This window comes from Pholis gunnellus, assembly GCF_910591455.1.
Source record: "Pholis gunnellus genome assembly, chromosome: 4".
Classification (NCBI taxonomy): domain Eukaryota; kingdom Metazoa; phylum Chordata; class Actinopteri; order Perciformes; family Pholidae; genus Pholis; species Pholis gunnellus.
Window position 1 is genome coordinate 7,913,452 of NC_136530.1, and position 25,222 is coordinate 7,938,673.

Below are 25,222 nucleotides of genomic sequence, written 5' to 3' on the forward strand. Positions count from 1 at the left end.
TTTGTACGACTGTGTATCTATTGTATGTGCAGCACTTTGGGCAACTTGTGTTGTATTTTAAAATGTGCTATATAAATACATTTTGATTGATTGATTTGCAGGATGTGAAAGTATGTACCATCACACCGCTTCACAGTGTGCTACAACTGAGTGAAACACACTAATCTCTCTTTAGAACTAGACTCCTTGACATAACAGTGGACTTTGGCAGGGCAACACCTTCAGCTTTAATGCCCAAATATTATGACAGTGTGTCTACTTTGCATTTAACTCTCTCCCTCTCTCATCTTCTAATACACACACTGTTGAAGGCCCTGAGTGTGAGATATTGTGCCAACTTTATCCAGGAGGTTAAATATGGAAACAGGACCTGCGTTTCTCTCGCACTCTCTCTCTACTGTCTGACCTGCGGCTCTCACTGAAAACACAATAACCCAAATAAGGAGATCAGCCACGTTGGAAGAGTGAGTGAAGAAGCCAGACCAATCCATAGAAAAACCTTGGATGGGTGGTTTGGTAGGGTGGAGTATGTGTCTGAGAGAGTGATAGTCAGGGAGTGGAAGCAGAGTGGTGAGTAAAGGAGCAATGGATGGAGACGATGGAGAGAAAGGATTAAAAGAGGGAGGGAGGGGTGAGATCACGGCCTGAGGAGGAGGGGGTGATCAGAGGCTGGAGGCAGGTTCTCTTGCCGTTTAAATAACTACCCATATAGGGCTCAACTCTCCATCTCTCTCACAGCTCTTTCTGTCTCCTTCCCACTTTCTACCCCCTTCTGTCTCTCTCTCTCTTTCTCTCTTTCTCTGCAGCCTTGTTGGACTCCAGCTCTCTCCAGTGCTGTACGTAAGACAGAATCTCCTGTACATCTCAACACAACAGGAGATTGGGGCTTTTTGAAGCTGCATTTTTCCCATCTCAGAGGGAAATCCAACCAAGCAGCCACCATGGAGGCCATCAAGAAGAAGATGCAGATGCTGAAACTGGACAAGGAAAACGCCATAGACCGGGCAGAGCAGGCAGAGACGGACAAGAAGGCAGCAGAGGACAAATGCAAGCAGGTGGGAATGAAAGAGGACATAAAAAAATGATGCAAGAGTCAGTAGTCATGACAAAGACTATGTCCACAATTAGAAAATATTCAGGGATGCTGTTTTAAATCACTTAAAAAGCTAATACAATAGTAACATTAAAGTTATGGATTAGGATACCTGCCAAACAATAATTTATTCCTCAAGGAAGTGTTAATCTTTGACTTTTGGTGGATGAGCTGCAAATCCTATATATAAGAATAAAGTGCTTCAAACCTGGCATATGGGATACTTGAGGTTTTCCTTTAAGACTTTCCTCTTTATCCTGTTCTTAAGCTAATCATAGTACCAGACATACTTTTAATGACACTTTCTCATGTTTCACATGTATACTACATTCCTCACAGCTAATATACTGTTCTATCGGCGTATTACAGCAAAAAAATATTTTAAAATGTATATTTTTTTGCCATTGCTCAGACACTGGATGGTAAATTCAACATCTTTTTGCAACAGTAGGCTGTCGGAAGCACAAATACCTCCCTAAAAGGCCAGGCAGCACTTTCATAAGCTTTTCGAAAGCCATGGAGTCTCCATTTTCTGTTATGTAATCATGTACTTCATTTCCAACTAAAACTCATCACCTAATATGAAGAACACATCCAGGCCTCCCAAAATATAAACACATTCTTTTGATCACCAGGGTAGATTTCTGTGCAGTTGCTTATGGGTAAAAAAAACTCAAGAGTCAACACCAAAACACCACAAACAGATACTGACAGAAATCAGTAGGAACTGAATGTAATACAAATAGGTCAATATTAATGCTGTTTACAGTGAGGCTGATAGAAAGCTCATCAAATCCCCTCATGGTGGTTTTGGCTACTTCAGGTGATGAGACCACCCAGAATCAGGTCTCTTGAGAGGAAAAAGTGAGTCCAGCTCCCTTCGGGACCAGTTGGAAGATAATTTATGGAGCCTCTGTGTGTCATAAAAACAATTGAACAGGTGTATCCAACACAGGAGACAACACACGCACATGAGAAGCATGCAAATGAATACAGGCGGACACACATATGGGAGATTAAACACACAAACTTATTAGGCCCATGGTGCCAGGCGTCTGTGTGTTCTCACTGATAACAGCTGTATTTTTAGACACCAGGAGAGAATGAGTATGGAATTCAGTAGGATTATCAGAAGCACTTCATGGGCCCTTGTGGGGGGCACTGATTAGGGGGAACACTAAACATTGAGTGTGTACGTGTGTGTGTTTGTGTGTGTGTGTGTGTGTGAGAGAGAGAGACAGAGAGAGCAGGAAGGAAGAGAGAGAGAGAGAGAGAGAGAGAGAGAGAGAGAGAGAGAGAGAGAGAGAGAGAGAGGATTCTGCTTTGCATACCTGGGTTATGTCATGAGATACTGATCGTAAACCAATACCATTTAAATGTTCCCAAACAATGAAAAACAATTAGACTCTCAAATCATCCGCTGCTGCTTTACCGCTGGTCTGAATTCAAACACCTTGGCCTGATGACATCCCATCAGACTGAATCATTATTTCGGCACATCACAAATCCATACAAAATAATGGATTTGTTGTGGGGAAAGGGGTTGGATAACAAAAAAACAACAACAAGAGACAGATGTAGAATTTGGATAAAGACACACTGACCTGAGAAGGCGTAGTGAATTGGACTAACAGTCTCTCCTGTTGTAGATGGAGGATGAACTCCAGGACCTCCAGAAGAAGATGAAGCAGACAGAGGACGAACTGGACAAATTCTCTGAGGGCCTGAAAGATGCTCAGGAGAAACTGGAACTGTCTGAGAAGACAGCTGCAGACGTGAGTGAAGGGTCACACACTCATACTGTGCACACGCACACACAGGGGGGTCAGTTTCACTTCACCTGACTACAAATGTGAAGTGAAACTGCCATTCCTTTACAGTAATAACGGTACAGTCCTATTAATTCCTTAGCAAGGGAGTACATGTTGACAAGAGGCTTCTGCTGTTGTCGTTAATGATTTGCTTTTTTCGACTTTGACACACACTTACGTTACTATGGCACCGCTGAAAACCAGAGCCCATCTTTCCACAGCTGGATGGTTCTAAGCCAGCACCAGCTGTGGGTTTACTTTGATCCACAGTGAATGGTTTGGAGCACTTCAGAGACTGTTACATTCCTGTGCAGCCAGTCCTGAAAGATGAGCACATGGATAAACTGTAACCCCCCCTCACACAAACACACACACACACACGCACACACACACACACACACACACACTCACATTAGGCCCATGGTCCCAGGTGTGTGTTCTTACTGACAACAGCTAGATTTTCAATCAAGTCCTTCAAACCAGAGCGACAGACAAACTGTATTGTTGTTCATCATCCCTGTTAGGAGCATGCAGCTTGCTGTCTAGATGTCCAGTGTGACAGTTCCAGTAGTTTGTGTACCGTACATTCAGTCTTTGCTATAATGACAACAGCATGACAGAAGTATTAGGCTTTTTTTGTGCTTTTTCCTGTTATATGTCATGTAATTATTACCACAGACATACTTTCCATCTCATATGTTGTAGATGTTGATGTCTCGTGTTGGAATATAGGCACACTAACGCAAATACTGTACTTTATTAGTACTTGTACTTTACTATTCCATGCTACTTTATACCTCTACATTTTAAAAGGAAATATTGCATTTTTTCATCTGGAAGTTGTAGATCAATTGTAAATCAATCAACCATCTTTTATATACAACATATGTGATCAGCTCATAAAATATAATGCTTTATTATAGATTATTATATATTAACGCATCATGCATAATAATATACCAGTAATACAACAATCATTTTGCCTAACAAGTACATTTACTTGTGATATTTAAAGTATATTCAACTCATAATACGTTTGTACGCCATCTATCTCTTTATCACACTCCTAAAGCATCGTCAGACTGACTGATGGACAGTTTTAAAAAAAAGATCAAAATCAATGCAGCAGCTTTTATTTCACACATTCTTCTTCCTTGTCAACATCTGCCTCCTACGTTAGCCACAATCCAACTCCACAACATCAACAATTTGGTCAGAGATGTGATGTGTGTTATGCTATGCTAATGTAGCTTTGAGCCACAAGCCTGAAGCAGAGATGAGGTCGGGTAAGCTCACTTATTTCTTGGAGGCATTTAGTACTCCCCAACACTGGATATCCTCTTTAAGTAAACGTTTTTATACTGAACATTTACTTGTAATAGAGTATTGTTACTTTAAACTTTAAAGTAACATCTCTCAATAATTCTTCCGCCACAGCAGAATCCTTTATGAATCTAGAATCATCCTATAACAGGACGACTGAGCCTCCTTCATCAGACCCAAACTTACTCTCACATTCATGAGAATGTTTTTGTATACACAAATGATTAATTTCAGTAAATGTAGCGGAACATTGGAAATGTCAGTTTTCCTGTGGCTAATCAGCTGCAATCTGGGAAAAAAGATATTTTAGATTGTTGGCAACACCGCAAACCACAGCGCTGTAGATCTGTCAGTGGTGGTTCCTCTGACATTTTAGTGCTTGTGTGTACAGGCGTGTGTGTGTGTGTGTGTGTGTGTATGTGTGTTTGTGTGAGAGAGAGAGAGAGAGGGACTCAAGTATAAAACAAAGTCCAAATTAGGGAGTCAATTATGTCTAAGGTACGGATAAAATACCGATCCTACCAGTTAAGCAGTGATTCATACAGGATTACTAAGCAAACCGTGCAGGGAGAAGCATCATGAAAACAAAAAACCCTCCCAGCTGCCACTAAGATGTGGTATTGTTTGAGCCTTGTGGAGGATATCCCAAGGAAATGCAGCGTTGTACTACGAACAAAGAGAAGGGAAGTGTCTGACATACGGACACAGAGACTGAGGCTGAGACACGCTGGATTATCCTCACGCAGTGATCAAATAAACTCCTGAGTAACTCTGAGAAGCCTCACATGTAAAGGGGGTCGAGTGGGCCCCGGGAAAAAGAAGTTGTTGAGGTTGTGGTTTGAGCCGGACTAGGTGTAGCTTCCACTCCTATACGTTTTGTTGAAAATAGATGTTTAGTATATTTACAGTGAAGTCCTACGTACTCAACATTTCCAGCTAGTAAAGCCGCTCTGCTCCACCTCCATGAATCCCCCTCCACATGTCACTTATTAGAAGCAGCAGTCAAGTCATTACACATCTCAATTCACACAGAGAACGCGGCCAGATCGGAAACCTGGAGGGGGCTGGGAAAGCAGAACAGTGGGCCAAAGACCTCAACAAGCAAGCAGTTGTGATTCATGAAAAAAATAGTGCCTGCACCCTCGACCGGTGGTGCTGACATTTAGGTCATGACAGCTCACCGTCAGCTCAAGCAACCAGACAGAGAGTCTGTCTTTAGGAGCGATCAAAAGCTTAAAGGTTGTGAGAGTCAAAGAGGGTGGCACCACGTACAGTAATTGGACTACAGGTATTGATAACAGCAATCACAGAGGCAACAGTTACTGTTTTAGGGGAGAGCTGGACTGTGGGGGCGGCCGGGTTTGAGAAAGCAGAGAGCAGGGAGGGGGGCTCTGGTATGTCAGGAATGCAGCTAAGGCAAACAGAGAGCCCCACACTCCTGTGTCTAATGAAATCAACGCTCCCAGCTTTTCCGGACGCAAGGGGGCAAATCAGACAGAGAGAGGCTCAATCAACAGATGCGATTGATTGAGAGGGATTTTCTTTTCTTCACGGTGAACAGCAGGACTGAATTTGAGCTGGGCCTGAAGTGAAGCGAGCTGCGATCTGCTGGCCTAGTTGCTCGTCCAGCCAGCGTATTTGCCCACATGGCCGATCGTGTGAATAGAGAACAGGGGTAAACACAGGCAGGGCCGGCAGTGAAAACATGAAGGATGCAGCATGAATCTGATTTACACCCACACAATGAACATCATCTACTGGCGGGCAGGTGGTGGATGATGTTTGTTTGCATACTCCTTCAAGACAAACAGTCATACGGTTCCTCAAAGACAGAAACATTTATGATGTTGCATATATTTGTGCATGATTGTATCAAAGTTGACTTAACAGATTTACTGTATTAGCATCTTGACTGGCTGTAATGTATTCATTTATAAATACACCACGTGGTTAGTTTGCTGCATGTTGAATCTAATGTTCCGTCATCTCACTTTTCTTGATTTTGACCTAAATTCTGACTTACTGAAGAAATATTTTGTATTTATTTTAACAATACCTGATACTGACTGAACTGTATCGTAATTGTAAAAATGATGCACAAGACATTTAGAATAATGTAACGGTACAACCATAAACTTTGGTTTTTAATATTTCACTGAATGTAAGTAATTATGACAGTTCATATCATCAAATTATATTATTGCCTGACACATAACATAAACATTTTTGTAAGAATTCCTTGAATTTGGTTGATTACAGATGTACTGAGGGACATGTTATCTTCTTTAGCTTGTGACCCTTTATGACCAAAGTGATGCTAAATCATGACCCCTTCCTCACAGGTTGTGTAAATCTGTGAGTTTTGAGTAGTTCAACTAAAAAGTGATGTTTCCTTTTGAGATTGTGCTATTTGTTGAGTCTGTGATCTCAGCATCTCCCAAGAAAAAAGCAAAGATTTGAGAAGATGTGTGTCGCATCACTAAACCCTCAGGTCGGGATGCACCGATCCAACTTTTTCTCCCCCCAACCCAATTGTGAGAATTGTAAATACCCTAATTCAGGGTATTTGCCGATACCGGTGTCCAAGTGTTATACTTCACTGTGTAGAACTTTTATAATGACATTGTCAAGGAAACTGTATTTAATGAGGATAGTCATGTCACGGGTGGTATTCTAGCCACAGTCAGTAGAGCCGACCAATGAAATGTTGGAACGGCATCCAAATACACATTGTATTGCATATTGTGTTTTCAAGCAGGATGGAAACTTCAAACTTTAAACGTGAGTCTGTAAAGGGACATCTAAACTATGGGCACTGGGCCTTTTTTATCTGAAAGTTACTCATCTTGGCTGTCCTTTTTCTTTTGAAAGTCTCACAGCAATGATCATATCAGTCACAGGGATCAGCATACACACACACACACACACACACACACACACACACACACACACACACATACATACCATAGACTGTGATACACACACACGCACTACAGGACACACGCCCCGCCCTCTCTGACCTCATCATCCCGATCATCTCTCTCCTCCTCCGGCACAGTCTGGCGCTCTCCGCTCTCCTCACCGCGCAGCTTTTCTAATCCTTCTCCTCAAACTCTCGTCCGGACCAAAAAAACTGCAACATTCCCGAGGACAACTTTTTATACGGCTCACGAACGTATCCATTCCTACAGACCAGAAGAAACATTTGGAGAACACCTGGACAGCGTTACTTCCTGGTTATATAACTTTTCTTGCACTTGAACGACTCCTTTACATTCCAAAGACTTTGGCCCCGGACCTACATCGATTTTTGTCTTTTTTTTAATACCAAAGTCTTTTTTATTATTGTCATATTATTCTATATAGACCAACACAGCAGGACGCAGTAGCTCATTTTATTTTTTGCACAACCCAGAAACTGCATTTGTCGTCCCCCCCCTCTCAACGTGTAGTCTTAAATTGAGTAAGTAAACGGTCAACAATGGCAGGTTTGAACTCTCTGGATGCGGTGAAGAGGAAGATTCAGTGTTTGCAGCAGCAGGCCGACGACGCAGAGGACCGAGCGCAGGTCCTACAGAGAGAGCTGGACAGTGAACGGGAGCACCGAGAGAAAGTGAGACGATCAAATCCTCTAGCCTACTTTCTTATTCAGGTCTTTTTCTCCGCTCTGCTATCACCTGTCGGACTGTTTCAATGACGTTAACTTCTCCATATTCACCTCTCGGGCTCTAGAAACACAAAGTTAGTTCATGTCATTGATTCATTCGCGGGCGTGATTGTGCCACAATGCAAGGCGTTGGTCTGTAATGAAAAAAAAACAAAAGTTTGGATTCCTGCAGGTCTGTGCGCATGCTCAGTGTTGCCCGATTCACAGGCCGCTGTAGAACTACTGTGAATAATGTAGACCACGTAGACATCATTGAACCTATTGGGCAATTTAATTAATCTATTAGACTGAGCAGATTCTTATGGATATAAATCATGTTCATACTTTATTGTATTATACTTGTAACTAGTTTTTAATGAGGTCTTAGCAGCTTTTAGAGCTGCCAACGTTTAGATTAAGGGGATAATGTTGTGACTCCCCAGGGAAATTAACTTCTCACTCACTTGCTTGCTCAGTGGTACTTCAGCAGGGTGGATGTGTGCCAGCAGCTGCTTGGTTGAATGTCCAACCACCACACCATCCTGCCTCCACTGATGATAGGAAAATAAAGGGCATATATACTTAAAAGCATGCCTACTCTGTTATTAGCGATTCAAAGGAATAGTCTGGAAAATGTGGCATTTTCAACTAGAGTTGGATCTATTTCTCACTTAATCGGTTAGTCGCTCAACATGAAGTGAATCAGCAACACTTTTGATCATTTGTTAATCCTCAAGGATTTTATTCAAAGCCCAACATAGCAAACATTTACTGGTTGCAGCTTCTAAAATGTGAATATCTTCTTTTTAAGTTATACAGATGTGTGCTTTCTCAAACTAGAAGCACGGATGTTTTGAAAGTGACTCTTCCGTTTTTTTTTTTATTCATCGTGTCTGTCACCTGCCTGTCTCTTGACTCTGTCCACATCCGAGTTTTGTAACTTCACACAGAAACGGTAGAGATTGTATCGGAGGAAAAAAAAAAATGCTTAGGCAACAGTCTTGACTTGTTTCACGTGCTGCTTTATGGCATTCGGTGCCATATCCTTTGCATAGGAGCCGGTTAATGACAGGACAAGTAGTCAGACTCGGGGAGAGTGGGAGGGGAAGGTGTGGCTGTAAAGATATGGGAGCTGCGATGATGAAAGGAGCTGGCGGGCTGTAGGACTTACCCCTTTGTTGCAACCTGCCTATTAGGTAACAGGCAATGTATATTCACGTCAATGACGTCAGTAAACATTCATTTGAAAATATTTTAAGTCTTTAAGACATAGTTGTCTGTTTGTCAATACATGTTGGGACATATTAAGTACTTTGACTTCAACATATTGTGATGTTGTGATTGTTTTGGTGGACGCCTTCTGTCCTTCACTCATTTTAATGGTGTATAAATGTTAGTTTGGTTCAAATCTCCAAACTGCTTTACACGGATAGATGACTTGTATTTCTGGTGGTGCACATGAATGTTTCATCTTCTTGTTGATCAGTGTGGCACATCAGCATTATGGTTACCAATAAGTTTCATTATGACACCACATCAGAAATGAAAATCTCCAACCGATCTGCCATTTTATTCCGTCCATAGAGGCAACGTGCATCATAGGAACATTTTAAGAAAAACACTTGTCTCCCATTATTAGGACATTGTAGCTTACAATGAGAGCATTATACAAGAAGGCTGCCATCCTTATGAAAACATTCACATCTGAGTTTAAATCATTAACCCTTCCAACCTTCCATCAATCATGTTCATCAGCAGTAAACGAAGAAGAAGGCTACAAGTTCCAGCCAATTAGAGGCAGGTCTTCACTACCCCTGTATTACTTTACTTTGTAACACTTTACCTTAATCTCCTTTATCATTCATGAGGAGTATATAAACAGAGAAGTTGTTTATAACACATTATAAAGTAGTTATAAGCCAATATAAGGACATTTTAATTGAACAATTAATAACTTATTCTCCAATAAGGACATATTTAAAATAGTTACAACTCGTCAATGTTAAACGGTAGTGTCCATCATTATCTCTGTATATATGGCAACACCCACTTATGGAAGCTTCAGAGGAGGAGTTAAAGATGTTGTTAAATAGAGCAATAATCACATTATAAGACCTAGATCATACACTATAGTGTATGTAAACAACTTATTGAAAGTGTTATAACTGCTTATAAATGTTAATTAGGTGGATTAAAATGTTCCTGTTTCTGCAACGTGGACATGTTTTTTCCATTTCATTGTGCATTCAAAGTCAAACAGAGCAGTGCACTTGTGTGGCGAGGTTGGTGTGGTCCCATATGTGAATAATTAGGGCAACCTGCAGTTATTCCGTGGCACAAAAACTCTTTTCATTTGAGCACAGGGAGATCAAAACAGGAACCTCGCTGAGTATCTTAAGGTAATGAATCATTGTTTGGCAATGTGGAGGCCTCTGAAAAAAACATTTGGCAACATATCTAACTAAAAAAATGAAAGTAATTGCTTCATGTTGTTTCTAGTTTGGTTTTGACGCCTCTGGAGACGTTACTCAACCACTCAATAATACTTTAAGGCTCTGTCAGATTAAAGAGACATGTCATAGTCCTGAACGCTCATTTGACCTTCTTAGATGTGTTTTATTTACAGCCGCTATTCTCAATGAGCTGTTCCTTCTTCAAAGCGTTCACAGCAGTTACTTGTTTGAAGGTTCAGAGTTGAGTCAGGCCAAAGATGATGGTTTGTACTTTATTCATGAACCTGAAAGCTGTGTGAGCAACACAGATGAACCAGATTTGCCGCTCTTTTATTTACCTGGCATGGCAGCTGGATTCTCACGATATCGCAAGATCACATGAAAATCCATCTTGTCAGGTTTCAGGTAATGCTTTTTTATCCGAACTTAAGTGTCAGTGGTTCAGACCAATCAGCGTCTTTGTTCGGTGCTACCGGCAGCTAGGGGCGGGGTTTAGGCGTGTGACTCAACGACACAAAGAGGGGACGGTACGTTCTAAACAACACTGGCGTCTCCTAAAGAGGCTTGTGTAGACGCTGCAAGAGCATCAGTTGTCAATGGTGAAGATGTTGTCCCCCTTGTATTACGTAAGAATGGTTTGAAAGCTCCTTTTCCAAACAGTTTCCAATGACTGCTTCTCAGATTGTTCTGTGTAACGAACCATCTGGTGGGTCTGGTTAGCTCCTTATAATATGGAAGCAAATTTGTGAGTTTTGCTTCTTTGTGAGGCAAAATAATGACTTGGTGAACTGCAGAACAATCAAATGTTAAAAAAGACATAAAAAGCATCAATTTCCCTGTTAGAAGTTTTTGTATGTATGCTGTGTACGATGGTCTCCATGGTGAGATAGTTGGTGTAGAATGCAGAAACAGTTTGTGATCCGTATCTAAAGCCAGATGAAAAGGGAAGTGGGACTCAAAACCTCCACTGAGGTATAAGAGTTGGGAAGCAGCCCCCCCCCCCCCACCACCACACCAACTGCCCCTCCCAGGATGTCGTCTGCCGACTCTGGTCCAGCACTTCCTGTGCTTCTGCTCCCAACACTTCCTGTCCCTGAGCTCCATCCCTGATCAACAGGAAGATTAGTTTGTGTGGTGGAATGAGTGTTTACACAAGTTAACATATAGTCCAGTCTGGTGTACAACTTCATTGAAAGTGTAATACTTAAACACATCTTAAATGTGAATGAGCTCTTGTCAGTTCACTTGACGTTAGATGTCTTATGGCGATGGGGGTCAGCTATTGATATCATCTGTTTCTGTATAGATATTCTTCATCGTCATCTACAATAATGACATTTACATTGGATTTGCGAGACACACTGAAGTTGTACTCTAACTACGTGACAACCGTGAAAGCTAATTGCAGGAAGTAATTTAGACATACTTCCCTCAGCTCATCAGTTTGTGAAAATGAACTAGAGGTTTCGTGTGTTTGCTGGTTGGTGTGGTCAGTGAGCTTGACGGTTTTCAGCTAGGCCTCTAGCAGACTCCACAGATTCCGTGGAAAGATTTACTTCCTGGTTTCACTGTTTTCTTTGGGACATTCTCCCTGGGAATAGCTCAACTTTCCAAATATAACTGCCACATGTTGATACATTTTGGCAGTTGCTGATATTCTGGAGAAAACTCCCATGTTAGTGGCTTGTGGCTTAGCTGATTATGCAGGCCAAGGTTGCGGGTTGCAAAGCTAAATTTGCTATAATGTCATTAAGTAGCATTTAGAGAGTGGATATGATGCCGGCCTTTTGCTTTATAGATGCATGCAAGGCTCAGTGAGATGCTCTAAACATTTTCCGGGATGCTTTTTGTCAAAGCAGGATCTCTGCATCTGTTAGCATGTTGATGCTAGTACTGAGTGGAAGTGGTATTCATTTAGCCTGAAAGCACTGTGTTAAAAGTTATATTGTTATAAACTTCTAAAAAGATTGCTGGTGTTCAGAGAGGACACAATTAAAGACACATTTTTCCAAAAATGTCAATAAGATACATGTAAATTCCAACAAAACCAAGAAGGACAACTGTCTAAATTGTTTGGTTTCTGTTATATTTTGTAGATTTCCTGAAGGGCCTGTTAACAAATGGCTTGCAATGAACCTCTTATCAGTATTAAACACTTCAGTACTCTGCAGCAAAGACTCAAACCAGCTCAAGATCTGTGTGAAAGTCTGACAAACTACTTTTTGCACAGAGAGATCTCATTGTGATGCTTGTCTGGAAGTTTAACGACCTACTTTTACATATCACACCTCATGACAGGCTGGCCTATACCTTGTATGCAGCTCTCTTTGCATGCCAGATCTTTATGGTAAAAAGATTACACACTTACAGACACACAGTCACATTGAGAGTGGCGAGCAGCAGTGTCAGGAATAACTTCCACTGAACCCCAATAGCATTGTGCAGCTCATTAGCCCACTGCCCTGGAATCAGCCAATAATTAGATTCCTCTTTCACTTGTCCTTGATCTTGTCTTTAATACACTCAGGTATTTCTTAAGTCACTCCCAGTGGAACTGTGCTGTATCTTCAAGTCAGGCGGTAGACTGTTTACTAAGTAGAGACCAGTGACAGAGCGATAAAGGAAAGACACATTAGAGTCCTAGGACCTTACAGACAAATATCCTAACTGCTTGTCTTAATTTAAGTTTCTTCCTATATCAGAGGCAATTTCTTCACTCATGGCAGTTTCCTATCCTATCTAAGACCTCTCATCTAACTACAACTGTAAATGTGATTGTTCAGTTGGCACTTGTTCGGTCATGCCTGTAGATGGACAGGCCATATTATCAACGACTCTCACTTGTCGCTGGGCACCTAGCTTGCTATCATGGACAAAAAGAATACAAAATAACCAGGCAGCACTGACTGTGAAAGGAATACTTTCACATTTTGTGAAAATACACTTACTGCTCTCTTGCCTTTAGCTTCTTCTTGTGTATTTGTACATTATATATGTAGCTACAGCCATTAGCCGGTTAGCTTAGCCTAAAGACTGGAAGCAGCTAGCCTGGCTATGTCCAGAAGTAACAAAATCAGTAACCAGTTCCTCTAAAGCTCACTAATCAACACGTTATATCTTTTACACGTTTGTTTAAAGTGTAAAAACGACACTATGTCTTTTTGTTGTTATGGTGTGGTTGCCTGACAACCAGTGGAGACTCTTGACAGGTTACTCCAGCCGGCCAAAAATACGTCTGGCACATAAAACCCCCGTTAAAACCCAAATGCGTCATTTTTACAGTTCAGGTTTTTGTATGGATTAAACAAACAAGACATAAAAGGCACATTTTTGTGAGCTTTGGACAGAGTCAAGCTAACTGTTTCCCTCTGTTTCCAGTCTTCGTGCTAAGCTAACTGTATGGTGATTGGTATCAATCGTGTCATCTAACCCTCAGCAAGGAAGCAAATAGGCGAGTCTCCAAAAATGTTGAAGTATTCCTTTAAGAATTTTTACAGCCACTATGACTGAATGTCCTTTAGCAAGGCACTAACTGGTCAAGGGGAGCTGTTAAGTAGCTGTCAGTTGCTGACATACCACTCGCCTCTTAGAAAGCACGGTTACATATTAAGCCAACTTGATAACAGAGCAGCTACTTGTGGTCAAGTATCTTTTACAGAATATATATGTGTGTGTGTGTGTGTGTGCGTGTCTGTGCGCATGTGTGCTCACTGCCACAATCTTCCTGATACTCCACCACAAACATTCCCCATAGTTTGTTTTACCATATAAGGCAGTGGTGCGTCCCTGGCAGCCAGAGAATGCAAAGTGGTTGCTAAAGGAAGGGGCATGGCCAGAGACAGAGAGAATACCAGCTCTGAAAGAAAGAACAATCAAAGGGAGGAAATGAAAGAATGTTTGGCAGCTGACTTCCTGTCACTGTTTTTTCAAGATCCTCATTTGCAAATTAGCATTCAGTGTCTATTTTTAGTCAAAGTTTGTCATTCGACTTTTTTTTACCTGAACATTGGAGTCACTTTTGTTATTTTTGGCAAAAGCGTTGCATGCTAAAAGAGCTTGTGTTGCTCTAAGCATGTGTTAAAGGAGTTTATTAAGCTGTAGGAAATGTATTTTCAACACTACCTTAAGGACCTACAGGAAAAACCTCTTCTCTTCTGTGGTCATGGTTGAGTGAATTAGAGGCATGAGAGTATGTACTGTATGCACATACGCTTCTTTACTTGACACAAGGCTGTCTCTGTCTACAAGGGGATTCCCCCCCCCCTGTGATTGGTAAATGCTGATGACAGATAACACCCCAGGTTGCACACCTCTGATTGCAAGCGTAGATATAATGCCGCAAGGCTTTTTGTATTTGTGTGTCGCTTGACGAATGACGACACACATTTTACTTGGCAGGAAACTAGCCGGTTGCTAGCTGGTGATGTTTGTTTGAGAGAAGCATGTATTGACCTAGTGACAGTGTTTGTTTGCATGCTTGCAGAGTGTGAGTGTGTCTGGAAGTGCATCACAGCGTCTGATGTGCCGGTGTGGCTGAATGTAAAGGCTTGTGAATGGTTTGTTTGCTTGTGTGCAGGCGGTATTCTTCGCAGCACATTGCTTCACTAAGGGAGTAGCAATATCTGTTATTTCAGGCTCCGGTTTAATTGTGCTCAATGTTTCTCACTCACACAGATGTAGTGTCGACAGACGCAGACCTGTGTGATGGACATCGCTGATGAGATTTCAAGCTGTCCGACCGATTTGTGACCTTTCATTCATTCCGTGTTGGGTTAGGTTTTCCTCTATCAAGTGCTGGCTGTTTTAAGGCACGTCAACGCGAGTCCGACAGACATTTCCTGTCTCATATCAGCGGCCTCCCCCGGCAGCTCTGGGTGCAGGAGGGCAGGACCAGAGAGAGAGAGAGAGAGAGAGAGAGAGAGAGAGAGAGAGCGAGAGAGAGAGCGAGAGAGAGAGAGAGAGAGAGAGAGAGAGAGAGAGAGAGAGAGAGAGAGAGAGAGAGAGAGAGAGGTGGAAAGACTGACTGGCTAGTCAGCAGTTTAAGATGACATGGAGACGTGGGGGAGAAAATCTTAAAAATTAAAAAAGAGGCCAGTGCCAGCTGCCAACGAGCAGAAAAGCATGCTTTCATTTCCTGAAATATTGAGTGTCTGACAGAATGGAAGATGAGAAGTCTATTTATTCGCGGCACAAACAGACTTAATAACTCTTTTCCATTGAGCTTTCTGAGCGTGCTCTTCCTCTCCCTGCAGTGTTACCTTTCCTCCTCATTGCCAATCCTTTCTCTTTTGTCTGTTCTAATGACTTTATCGTGCCAAATGCCGTCAGAGTGACTCATCTACCTGTAAGCTGAATTGCAGACGCTCTTGACTGTTGAACTGGCAACCTGACTTCTGAACTGAATGACTAGTCAATGAGTCACTGACCTACTAACTGCTGCTCTGTAACTGAGCACAGAATAACGTCTGTTTGTCTGAGAAATCCCCAGGTGTTTCATTTTAGTAACGGGGATTAACTTGTGCGAGTACTCTGAGTTTGAATGAATAATTCAGCGTTGTGGCAGTTCAAACGTGGAGTTGTGTTGTGGCTTCTAAGGTTTCTGGCTGTAAACTTTTATCAGTGGACAGACTCTTTGTTGTGACCTTTGTATGAAAACTGAGGTGGGCGGGTTTCCAGTTTGCTCCCTAGGAGGTGGTGGTTGGATAAACTCACTGTCCCACTGAGAGGAAATGCCTGTTTAGTTGTCTGTTTGCTTTCTTTTTCCTCTCTCTGCCTTTGTTTCCCAAAGGCATATGAGAAGAAGCTCAATTGTCCAACCTACTTGTCCCAGTTCTGCATTCACAGTCACAGGAAATTGAGATTTTGTAAACGTTTCATTCAAATCCAAAGTCCCGTGATCTTCAGATATTAAAAAGGATTACACTCTCCAGCCAGACCGCTTCTGTAGAAGATCCTCCAAGGACCTCCAGCTGTCTCCGTTTCTGTTATTATTCATCAGCGAGACAACTATTGATTTGTGAAACATGAGCGGGCCCCAAAGAGCGTGACGAATAGATTACAGTACCTCACTTCCAGATGGAATTAAATGTATTTTAGTTCACTTTCCGTCAGACGTCTTTATGTGGATTCAGTCTGTGTGTCTTTATGAGTATACAGAACACAGATGCAGTACTGGCAGAATATCCCCCTACAGTCATTACAATACAACTGTATTTTAATAATAAGAGTGCTTGCAGAGGCATTGCACCAAATGTAGCTGCCTTTCTCCCAACATGTCTGCCTCTATCCACTAGTAACACCTTCCTAAAGAAGATGCACAGTTTCTTTGCAGTGGTAAAACAGGTGAAACACTGTTTTCCCCTTAATGAGTTTAGATATTCCATAATAACACACAACTTTAGTTTTTTTTTTAATTTCTTTTACAAAAACATATATAAACTGTCGCCGAAGATGAAAAGTCTCTATTATACAAAAAGTCTTACTTTAGGGAGAAATTCAGTATTTTCCAAAATACATAATCACTTAATCGTAACCGTTCATTTTTAAAAAACAGAAGTTGTTTGGTTTAAAAATGGAAGAGAAGGAGATTTTCTGTTCATTCCATTTTTGATGTGACAAGGAACTTTCAGTCAGTGACTATTGCTCTGCACTCCTCGTGTGAGAAGCTGAGGAGTAAAATGCCCGATTTTAAACCTTTTCACAGTAGCGGTGATCAGGAAAACACGGGACAGGACAGCACGCCTGATTTCTAGAAAATAAACTTTGATCCATGTCTGATTTTCTTTTATTTCACTTCAACATGATGATTTAAAAGTGTAGAGGTGCGCTTATTTTAGAGTGGACTTATCAATGTTTGTTTTTACATATTTGATTTTGCTGTGCAGACAGAATAAAACTACAGGTTGCTGTCCTTTTTTTTTCTAGCTGTTTTATATATTTTTCAGCTGCTGACTTTTCTCTCCCCCCACTGCCCTCGTTGTGCCTTTTCCTTCTCTTTCTGTTTCATGGTGGGGAAAAGGGGGGGAAGGGAAGACCAGCTTGGATGATTTAAAGTTGAATGAATGACTAAATTTGTCTCTTCCCACATATTTTCCTCCTCACAGGCGGAGGGTGATGTAGCAGGTCTGAACCGTAGGATCCAACTGGTGGAGGAGGAGTTGGACCGAGCTCAGGAGAGGCTGGCCACAGCACTGCAGAAACTGGAGGAGGCTGAGAAGGCCGCAGATGAGAGCGAGAGGTCAGTTTGTGATAAAAAAAAAGATTCAACCTTGATCTTCTTTAGATTTGAATTTTGTTTTATGTGCATTTATGCCTGCAATTGTGTGAGAATGTGTGTTCCTGGCTTTCACAACATAATTTAAAGCCTTATTTATGTCTTGTCCAATCAGAGGGATGAAGGTTATTGAGAACCGAGCGAGTAAGGACGAGGAGAAGATGGAGATTCAGGAGATGCAGCTGAAGGAGGCTAAACACATCGCCGAGGAGGCCGACCGTAAATACGAGGAGGTGAGTTTGACAACACGAGCTGGTTCGGAGCATTTGCACTCCACTCTTCATTGTAACTTTTAGTCTTTAGTCTGACCTACTTTTGTTCGTTCGGATTCTGTTGTGCTTCAAGACCAAAAACCTTTATTGATTGTTGTCCCAGGTTGCCCGTAAACTGGTGATCCTGGAGGGAGAGCTGGAGAGAGCTGAGGAGAGGGCCGAACTCTCAGAATGGTAAAACTAGTGAACACACTAACACAAGAGCAAATACACACATGGTCGCGCCTTTCGCTCTTCCATTGAAACCAAGCATGTGTCTGTCTTCCTCCACAGTAAAGCCGGGGACCTGGAGGAGGAGCTGAAAAATGTGACCAACAACCTGAAGTCCTTAGAAGCCCAGTCTGAGAAGGTGAGAGTGTCATGTTGCATGTGGGTGATATGCATGGCGATGACTGGACCGTGCAGCAGAAATACACATTTAGCTATAAGTATTACTTCTTCTTTTGGCCTCCTGAACTGCCAGATTAGTGATGTTTTTCCACACAGGAAAAAATGCAGCAGACTGCAACAAACTTCTCTTTTTTTTTACCAGTAATGTCCAAGATAAACATAATCTCAGGTCTATTTGAAAGGCTAGCCACAAAGTGGTAGTAAAAGACAAATGCATCTGTTCAGAATGCATCGACGGAAAAACGTTTTTTTTTAAATCATATTGGCAAATAGTTTCACAGCTGATTAATGGTTTATGGAGTTGCTTTCCTTCTCTTTCACAAATAAACATTCCAAATATATACAACATTACATACTGAACACCCGTTCTGGCGACCAGCGTGTGCTCATCTCCACTTCCCTGTATGCTATCATTGTACTCATGGCTCAGTGGACAGTCATTTGAGTGAGTAGGGAGGGACACCACATCACCTAAGTATTGTTTCATACAACCGGCAATTGTGTATCATCAGGCCGTACTTACAACGCAACCCTTTATCTTCCCCTCAGGTTGTTTAGATGCAAACCTGAACGTATCAAGATAGCTGGACAACCGTGATATGTCGACGTTTGAATCTGACAAATTTAAGTTCTTTAATGTCACGTGCACAGGCTAAGAAGCAGTCGTCGGCGATGAATATCTTAGATCTTAGGCTCCCCCTAACAATGTTCATTAAAAAGCCGCTGAGGCCTTTTCTCACATGTGCAGGGTTAATGGCAGCGTACGGTGTTTTGGTATACGTGAACCAGCAGCTAGTAGAGACCTGCAGCGCATTCTTCCTGCTCGCTACGTTAAATTCCTCCCCAGGCACCGGCAGGCAGAATGACGGCATGCCAGACTTACCACATGACTTTAAGAAATACATGCCATTGCCTTGTTCGGTCAGGCCTGCCGAGGTTGGCATCACAGCACAACTTGTTCCCAGGCCATGCCAACGCCTCGCCTCTTTCGTGCCACTACCTCTCTCTTTGCATATCACTCCTCAGAGGGAGTGGTGCCATAGCTGTTGGAGCAATTATTATCCTTGTATGATGAGTGTGTGCGTTCACATTGTGTGCATTTGTAGGTGAAAGCATGTGTTTGCATTTCTGTAACTGATTAGGTAATGCTGTTGCTCTGTGTCTCTGTATGTCAAAAGTACTCCGAAAAAGAAGACAAGTACGAAGAGGAGATCAAAGTTCTGACTGACAAACTGAAGGAGGTGAGATCCTGATTCTACTGATCACATGTATTGTATGTTTTTGGAGGGAAACAAATCAGCAATGTCCCAAATATAAGCTGGCACTATTGTGATACTTTAAGAAGAAACACTGCGACGGGCCTCACAGTTGGGTAGAGGACTTCGACACATACAATATAACTGCAGTGTCTCTTGGTCAAATCAGGCCATGTCATCATCTGATACTCTCCCCCTACGTTTCGTATCTCCCTCTACTGGATACGTTTAAAAAAAAAAAGGAAATGCCAAAAAAATCAAGTTTTCTTAAAATTTAGGAGGTTATTTTTGTTACTAACTGGATGATTTTAACTGGCTGTACATTCATTTTTACCAGTTTAAAGTAATAACTCACCCCCAAAATGATCAGCTGTGTATGAATTACTCCCCCCGTACTGTTACCTTGAATTTCTTTAAATCTTTTTTTCTCTCGCATGCATCCGCTGTAAATGTAGAGTTTAGAAACAGAGAGAAAACTTGATGAATATGTAAATGGAGCGGCGTTTCACATCAGCCAACGTATCACATCCGTTTTCAAGTACTCACACAACTCGTGCATTGTGATCCAAGTCTCATTCATCCAGTCGCATGCTCACCACTTCCCAAACACATGCATCTTCGATGAAACCATACTATTTAAAACACTTCCGCATAAACAGTTTCACGCTTGTGCAGGCGGCTCGCTCCTCATCCGTGCGAGGACTGTTTATGTGGAAGTGTTTCAAACGGTAAAGTTATAGCGACAATGCATGTTTGAGAAGTAGTGAGCACACGACTGGATGAATGAGACTTGGGTTAGACTGCACACGCTGTGTGAGTGTTTGTGTTTGTTATTGTTTTGCCGTCAAATCCATTTGCTTCAATTCATCGAGACTTTTCTTTGATTGCCTGTTCACTGCGGTGGCATGCAAGAATAACTACGTTTTCTCCACTAACTCAAGGTAACAAAGTAATGGATATATAAATGGATCATTTTAGGGGTGAAGTATTATTATTATCTGCATGCATTGAAAACTTGAACGTAAAACATGTAATGTCTTTGGTTACTTTGGAAGGCACCGAAAGGCTCTTGAAAACCTGCAGTATTCCAGTCTTGAATGTGGAATTCACTGAGTTACAGATTGCCTCTTTACTTTGTAACATGCCGTGTCTGTGTTTCGGTCAGGCTGAAACCCGTGCAGAGTTTGCAGAGAGGAGCGTGGCCAAACTGGAAAAGTCCATTGATGACCTGGAAGGTATGAGATCAGCACCACTCACATGTCGTAGTGTTGCACCGCTTCGTTTCCACTTTGGTGATGAACCACAAACGGGTTGTTTAGCGGAGTTTCTAATACTACTCCATGTCAGCCAGGCCACAAAGGGGACAGAATGTGCTCAGATGTTTTTACGTCAGCATCATTTAGTTGTCAAACCACAGGCAGCTGAGTTTAGAGTTATTGGAGCAGTTGTGTGTGACAGTCAGAGCAGGTTTTAAATGCTGGAAGCTCACCAAGCTTCAGAGCCAAGAGCTTAATTATATATGCATCATTCTTTCTTCCAAGCATTTCTGCATTTTTTAAGCCTGACCTATTTTTCTTGTGTCTTCTCCTTCCTCCCTCTGCTCTTCTTCTGCCTCTCATTCTTATCCTGCTTTTGGCTTGTTTGTGTCGCCGCTGTCCCTGGCAACCTGCTTGTACTTCCTGTCGACCTCTGACCTCCAGATGAATTGTATGCTCAGAAGCTGAAGTACAAGGCCATTAGTGAGGAGCTGGACCATGCCCTTAATGACATGACATCTCTGTAGATGCTCTGACATCTTTTTCTCTCTGCCTCTCACTTCAATTTTTCTCCCTCGTGCTTTGAATTCATATTCTCTCTGTGGATCATACTGTATGTGCCTTCTTCACATCTTTCTATGCAGGAAATTATTAATTAAAAAAATGTTCTTCCTACTTTACAGCTTTTGTCTCTCAAGTTTAATGCCTTTGTAAAATGATTGATGCATAACCTCAACTACGTGGTGTACATTACCATGCACTCTGTGATTTCTTTAATTAGGTAACCAACAATCTGATTTTGTCAAACTTGTAGCTATATACATTGTACGTCTAAATATCAGGAGGTTTATGTGGGACAAGGTGAGATTTTCTCTGTTTTTTGTGTGAATTAATGCAGCTTGAAATCCCCTTTGACCCTTTGAAACACTATTTTGGTTGTAAATCTAACTCATTTGTGATAGTTTTTGATATATGTTTGTACTGACTTTACACATGGTAGCATCGGATACAACAAATGCAGCACACAAGTCCTCTAAGACGTCCATAGTGTAATCTACTAACAGTCTCTGGCAGAGAATGACAGTCAGCAGTTTATGCATGAAAGGCACAGCGGTGTGGTTGAGGTTTTTGCATGTGGCACAACTTTAATCAAAAATGTTATGCAAAACATCTGTTCAGTAAAACAGTGCTCTGTGCTGTTTTGCAAGGAATGCTGACATACCTATAAAGGAGAATACATTGTTATGGCTCGTGCAGTATTATCTGCTGATGATTGAGGCTTCACCGTGTCACTTTTCTTTTTCCCTACAGAGAAATTATCACAAGCCAAAGAGGAGAATCTGGGCATGCATCAAGTCCTGGACCAGACCCTGCAGGAACTGAACAGCTTATAAAAACACAGAGAGGAAGCTGGAGAGGATGAGATCGTCATGTAATATTCCTTTAATGTTCGACTCCATTCCACATTTCGACCTGTAAAATCTTTATTCCCAGTGTGAAGGGGGTTTAACTTAATGCTTGTCCTTGATATTTTTTTTTTTCTAAGGCACAACTTGGTTTCTTTTTTTATGATGGGAAGTAATTTTGACCCCATTGCTTCTTTTTTATCCCCAGCTGTGATTGCAGAAATTCTCCCCAGAAATGATTTTTGACCACTTATTTAGAAAGAACCGGCAACTAACACACCCAAAGAAACCTCAGATTTGGTCACTGCTTGAACCACTCAAACTGGCTCAATTTTACATGTTATGTGCACATACATTAAGCCTCTGACTGATTATTTTAATACATATGCTTCAGATGGTGTTGGGTTTTGCTGCGACTACATTTGGGCTCTGAAGTGCCACCCAGTGGTGATACGATGTTGGTCAACAGTCTTGTTTTTCTGATCATGCTGTACCACTTTAAGAGGCTACAAGTTAACAGACATTTGGCTTATGTGTGCCTGTCTTAGCAGTATGCTACTTAATCTGGTTGTGTGATGAGCATGATGGTGAAATGTACAGGTGACCTAATGGAAAGGGTTCATTGATAAATAAACAGGTCAAGGCACATGCTGCCCAGTCTCTCTGGGCCTCCCAACATTTAATTAGAAAAATAATGGCTCTTTTGCCATTCCCCTATTATCCTGAGGCCTACATGTTAAGATGCACGGAGTATTTATGTGCATCAAAAGATTTTTACTCTATTTTGTTGTGTGAGAGTCTGTGCAGAACCTGAGAGCTGTGCATGTACAGTATCTAGCAGTGACATTTCTTACCTGTACTACCTTTGCCTAAGCTAGACCTGACCGTTGACACATTCATCATGATTGCCAACAATCTGCCATAATGTAGTTAATATTTACTAGATTTACAATATATTGTATTACATGTGCGAGCTAAACCCAAAACCACTTGAAGCTCAAGTCAAGCTTTTATCAACCACGGATACTTATTGTATATAGTAGAATAATGTTAGGTATTTGAGAAATTGTATTGCTATGATTATTTTTGGTTTTGTTTTATTTACACGACTTCTTATTTTGCCAGGGGAACTCTCCAGACCAAAGAACACACATAACACAGACAATAAATTCTTTAAATGTTTTACTTTTGTTTGTGACGGCCATCATGGTTTTTATCTCATGACAGGGCGATGAAAAGTGCCTCACACATGACCGAGGCCATTTTGAAACATTTTGTTCACCAACCTCCCCCCCCCCCCCATGTCAACTTAATAAATGTTTTACAGAAATCATGACTCATTGGACTTTGTGTGCATTCTGAAGAATTCAAAACATGTTTTATTCATTCAATAGAAGTAGTTGAACTACATAAAAGTGCTTCATCATATCAATCTGATACTAGTCATTCTGATCACATGGCATGTCTATGATTGAAGTTTATTTTGAGCTTGCATCGCTCCTCTCCTGCTCTATTGCGTGAAACACCGCGGGGGAGGGGGATGACATTCCACTCCACATTTTCAAGATACAGATACATTTCTCTACTAAGGATTTAACGCTTAACCCGAAATATAGTCCATTCTTCCAGCTGCCCGTCATGGGTGTTTTGCACATTTTCTGTTCAGGAATATTTCTTTCTGAAGGCACAGCCTAGACAGACAAAAAGCAAATGCTTCAATATCTCATAGTCAAAACCACAAGGATAGGATTGAAACCTTCATGAAACTGTCATATGTTAACATATATCCACTCACTTCCATACCTTGGAGAAAACCAAAGCAACATAAATACATATATTCATGTATTTTTACCTTCAGTTAATCTGCATTTTCCCCCTGCTGGTTGACAGAGGATTAAAGAGCAGCCTGCACAAGGTACCACTGTCTGGGCATGGCTGAAGATGGTGGTGATCTTGTAGCAGCCTGGGGAGTACAGAGAGTACGGTCAATTAGAATATACCACTTTAAAGCACTTACTTAATCCCAAAACCCATTAGAAAATCAATAATAACATTTAGCTGCGTGGTGCAGCCTTACCTGTGCACTTAACATCCATGAAGTAGGAGTTGGGACTCTGCACCAGCCTCTTCTTCTTGTGCTTACTCCTCTCCTTGGCAAGACTGGGGTACAACAGATCCTTATCCTGCAACCCAGATAAGAGGATGGTTAACTTTGTCATTTCAGAGAACTGAAGGAATATCTTGTTATTATTATTTCACTTATTCACTGAATGACAAGGCAATAATATTTGGTTTATGTTTTCATTATGCTGTAATGCCCCCTATTGTCTGATGAATGAATTTCTACTTCGAGCAAATATCCTAGTACACAAACATGTCCAGGCAAGCCCAGGAATCATATCTGAGGCTAAATACACCTGTATACTGAATACAGATGATTATTTTAAATACTTGTGCATATTACCCCATGTGTCAACTGATAAATACATATTTCTCATTCTGTTATATGATGTTATGTTTATCCACTGACTAATAACAGAGTGTTTGCACAACTTTCTGTCCATCAAAACTGTTCTACAAGTTCTAACAACAAAAACATATCGAGCAGCACAAATATGTTCACTTACTTGCATTTTTGCTCAAATCAGGGAGGTTTATCTTCCAATGCAAATACGATATAGAAAGTGAAATTTCCAATGCGCCCTCAACTGTACTTTTGTTGTTGTAATATTCTGATGTGCGTTTACAGTGCAGTACCGGAAGAGACTGAGCAGGCGGGGTCTTCTTCTTTAAGGGAGGAGCAACAGATTGTACTGGATGGACTGGTCCACGTTGAGTACATAATAATGCTACTTTAATAATTACTTTTGCAAACAGTACAAAAGGCACTAATTATCAAATTAAGAGCCCAAAGACACTTTAATGAATCAAAAACAATGAATTGATAGTAGTTAATTGTTCCGACTAGTTTAGTAGAACTGTTGTTTTTTAATTTAAATTATGCAGACTTTTAGACTGTCTAACCTCTTGATATTTATGGAAG

The 25,222-nt window shown here is 41.4% G+C and overlaps 2 protein-coding genes across 5 annotated transcripts; one reads left to right on the forward strand and one right to left on the reverse strand.

Annotated features, from left to right (window-relative positions):
* Positions 1-824: 824 nt before the first annotated feature.
* On the forward strand, positions 825-23,515 carry tpm4a (tropomyosin 4a). Of its 4 annotated transcripts, none has more exons than XM_079158164.1 (9): positions 825-1,055; positions 2,743-2,868; positions 17,430-17,563; positions 17,715-17,832; positions 17,975-18,045; positions 18,145-18,220; positions 19,440-19,502; positions 20,683-20,752; positions 21,218-22,073. In XM_079158164.1, the coding sequence occupies exons 1-9, from the start codon at positions 942-944 to the stop codon at positions 21,298-21,300; spliced, it is 855 nt and encodes a 284-aa protein (XP_079014290.1). In that variant the 5' UTR covers positions 825-941; the 3' UTR covers positions 21,301-22,073. The 4 variants fall into 4 exon arrangements, with proteins under 4 accessions (XP_079014290.1, XP_079014288.1, XP_079014291.1 ...); XM_079158162.1 differs by lacking the exon at positions 21,218-22,073 and adding an exon at positions 22,085-23,515 and having other exon boundaries at positions 829-1,055; XM_079158165.1 differs by lacking the exons at positions 825-1,055; positions 2,743-2,868 and adding an exon at positions 7,285-7,840.
* LOC306695052 (small ribosomal subunit protein eS27-like) lies at positions 23,345-24,933 on the reverse strand. Its single transcript, XM_079158166.1, has 4 exons — positions 24,807-24,933; positions 24,257-24,362; positions 24,032-24,142; positions 23,345-23,870 (listed from the first exon to the last, which is right to left on the reverse strand). The coding sequence occupies exons 1-4, from the start codon at positions 24,810-24,812 to the stop codon at positions 23,842-23,844; spliced, it is 252 nt and encodes an 83-aa protein (XP_079014292.1). The 5' UTR covers positions 24,813-24,933; the 3' UTR covers positions 23,345-23,841.
* Between the last annotated feature and the right edge of the window lie 289 nt (positions 24,934-25,222).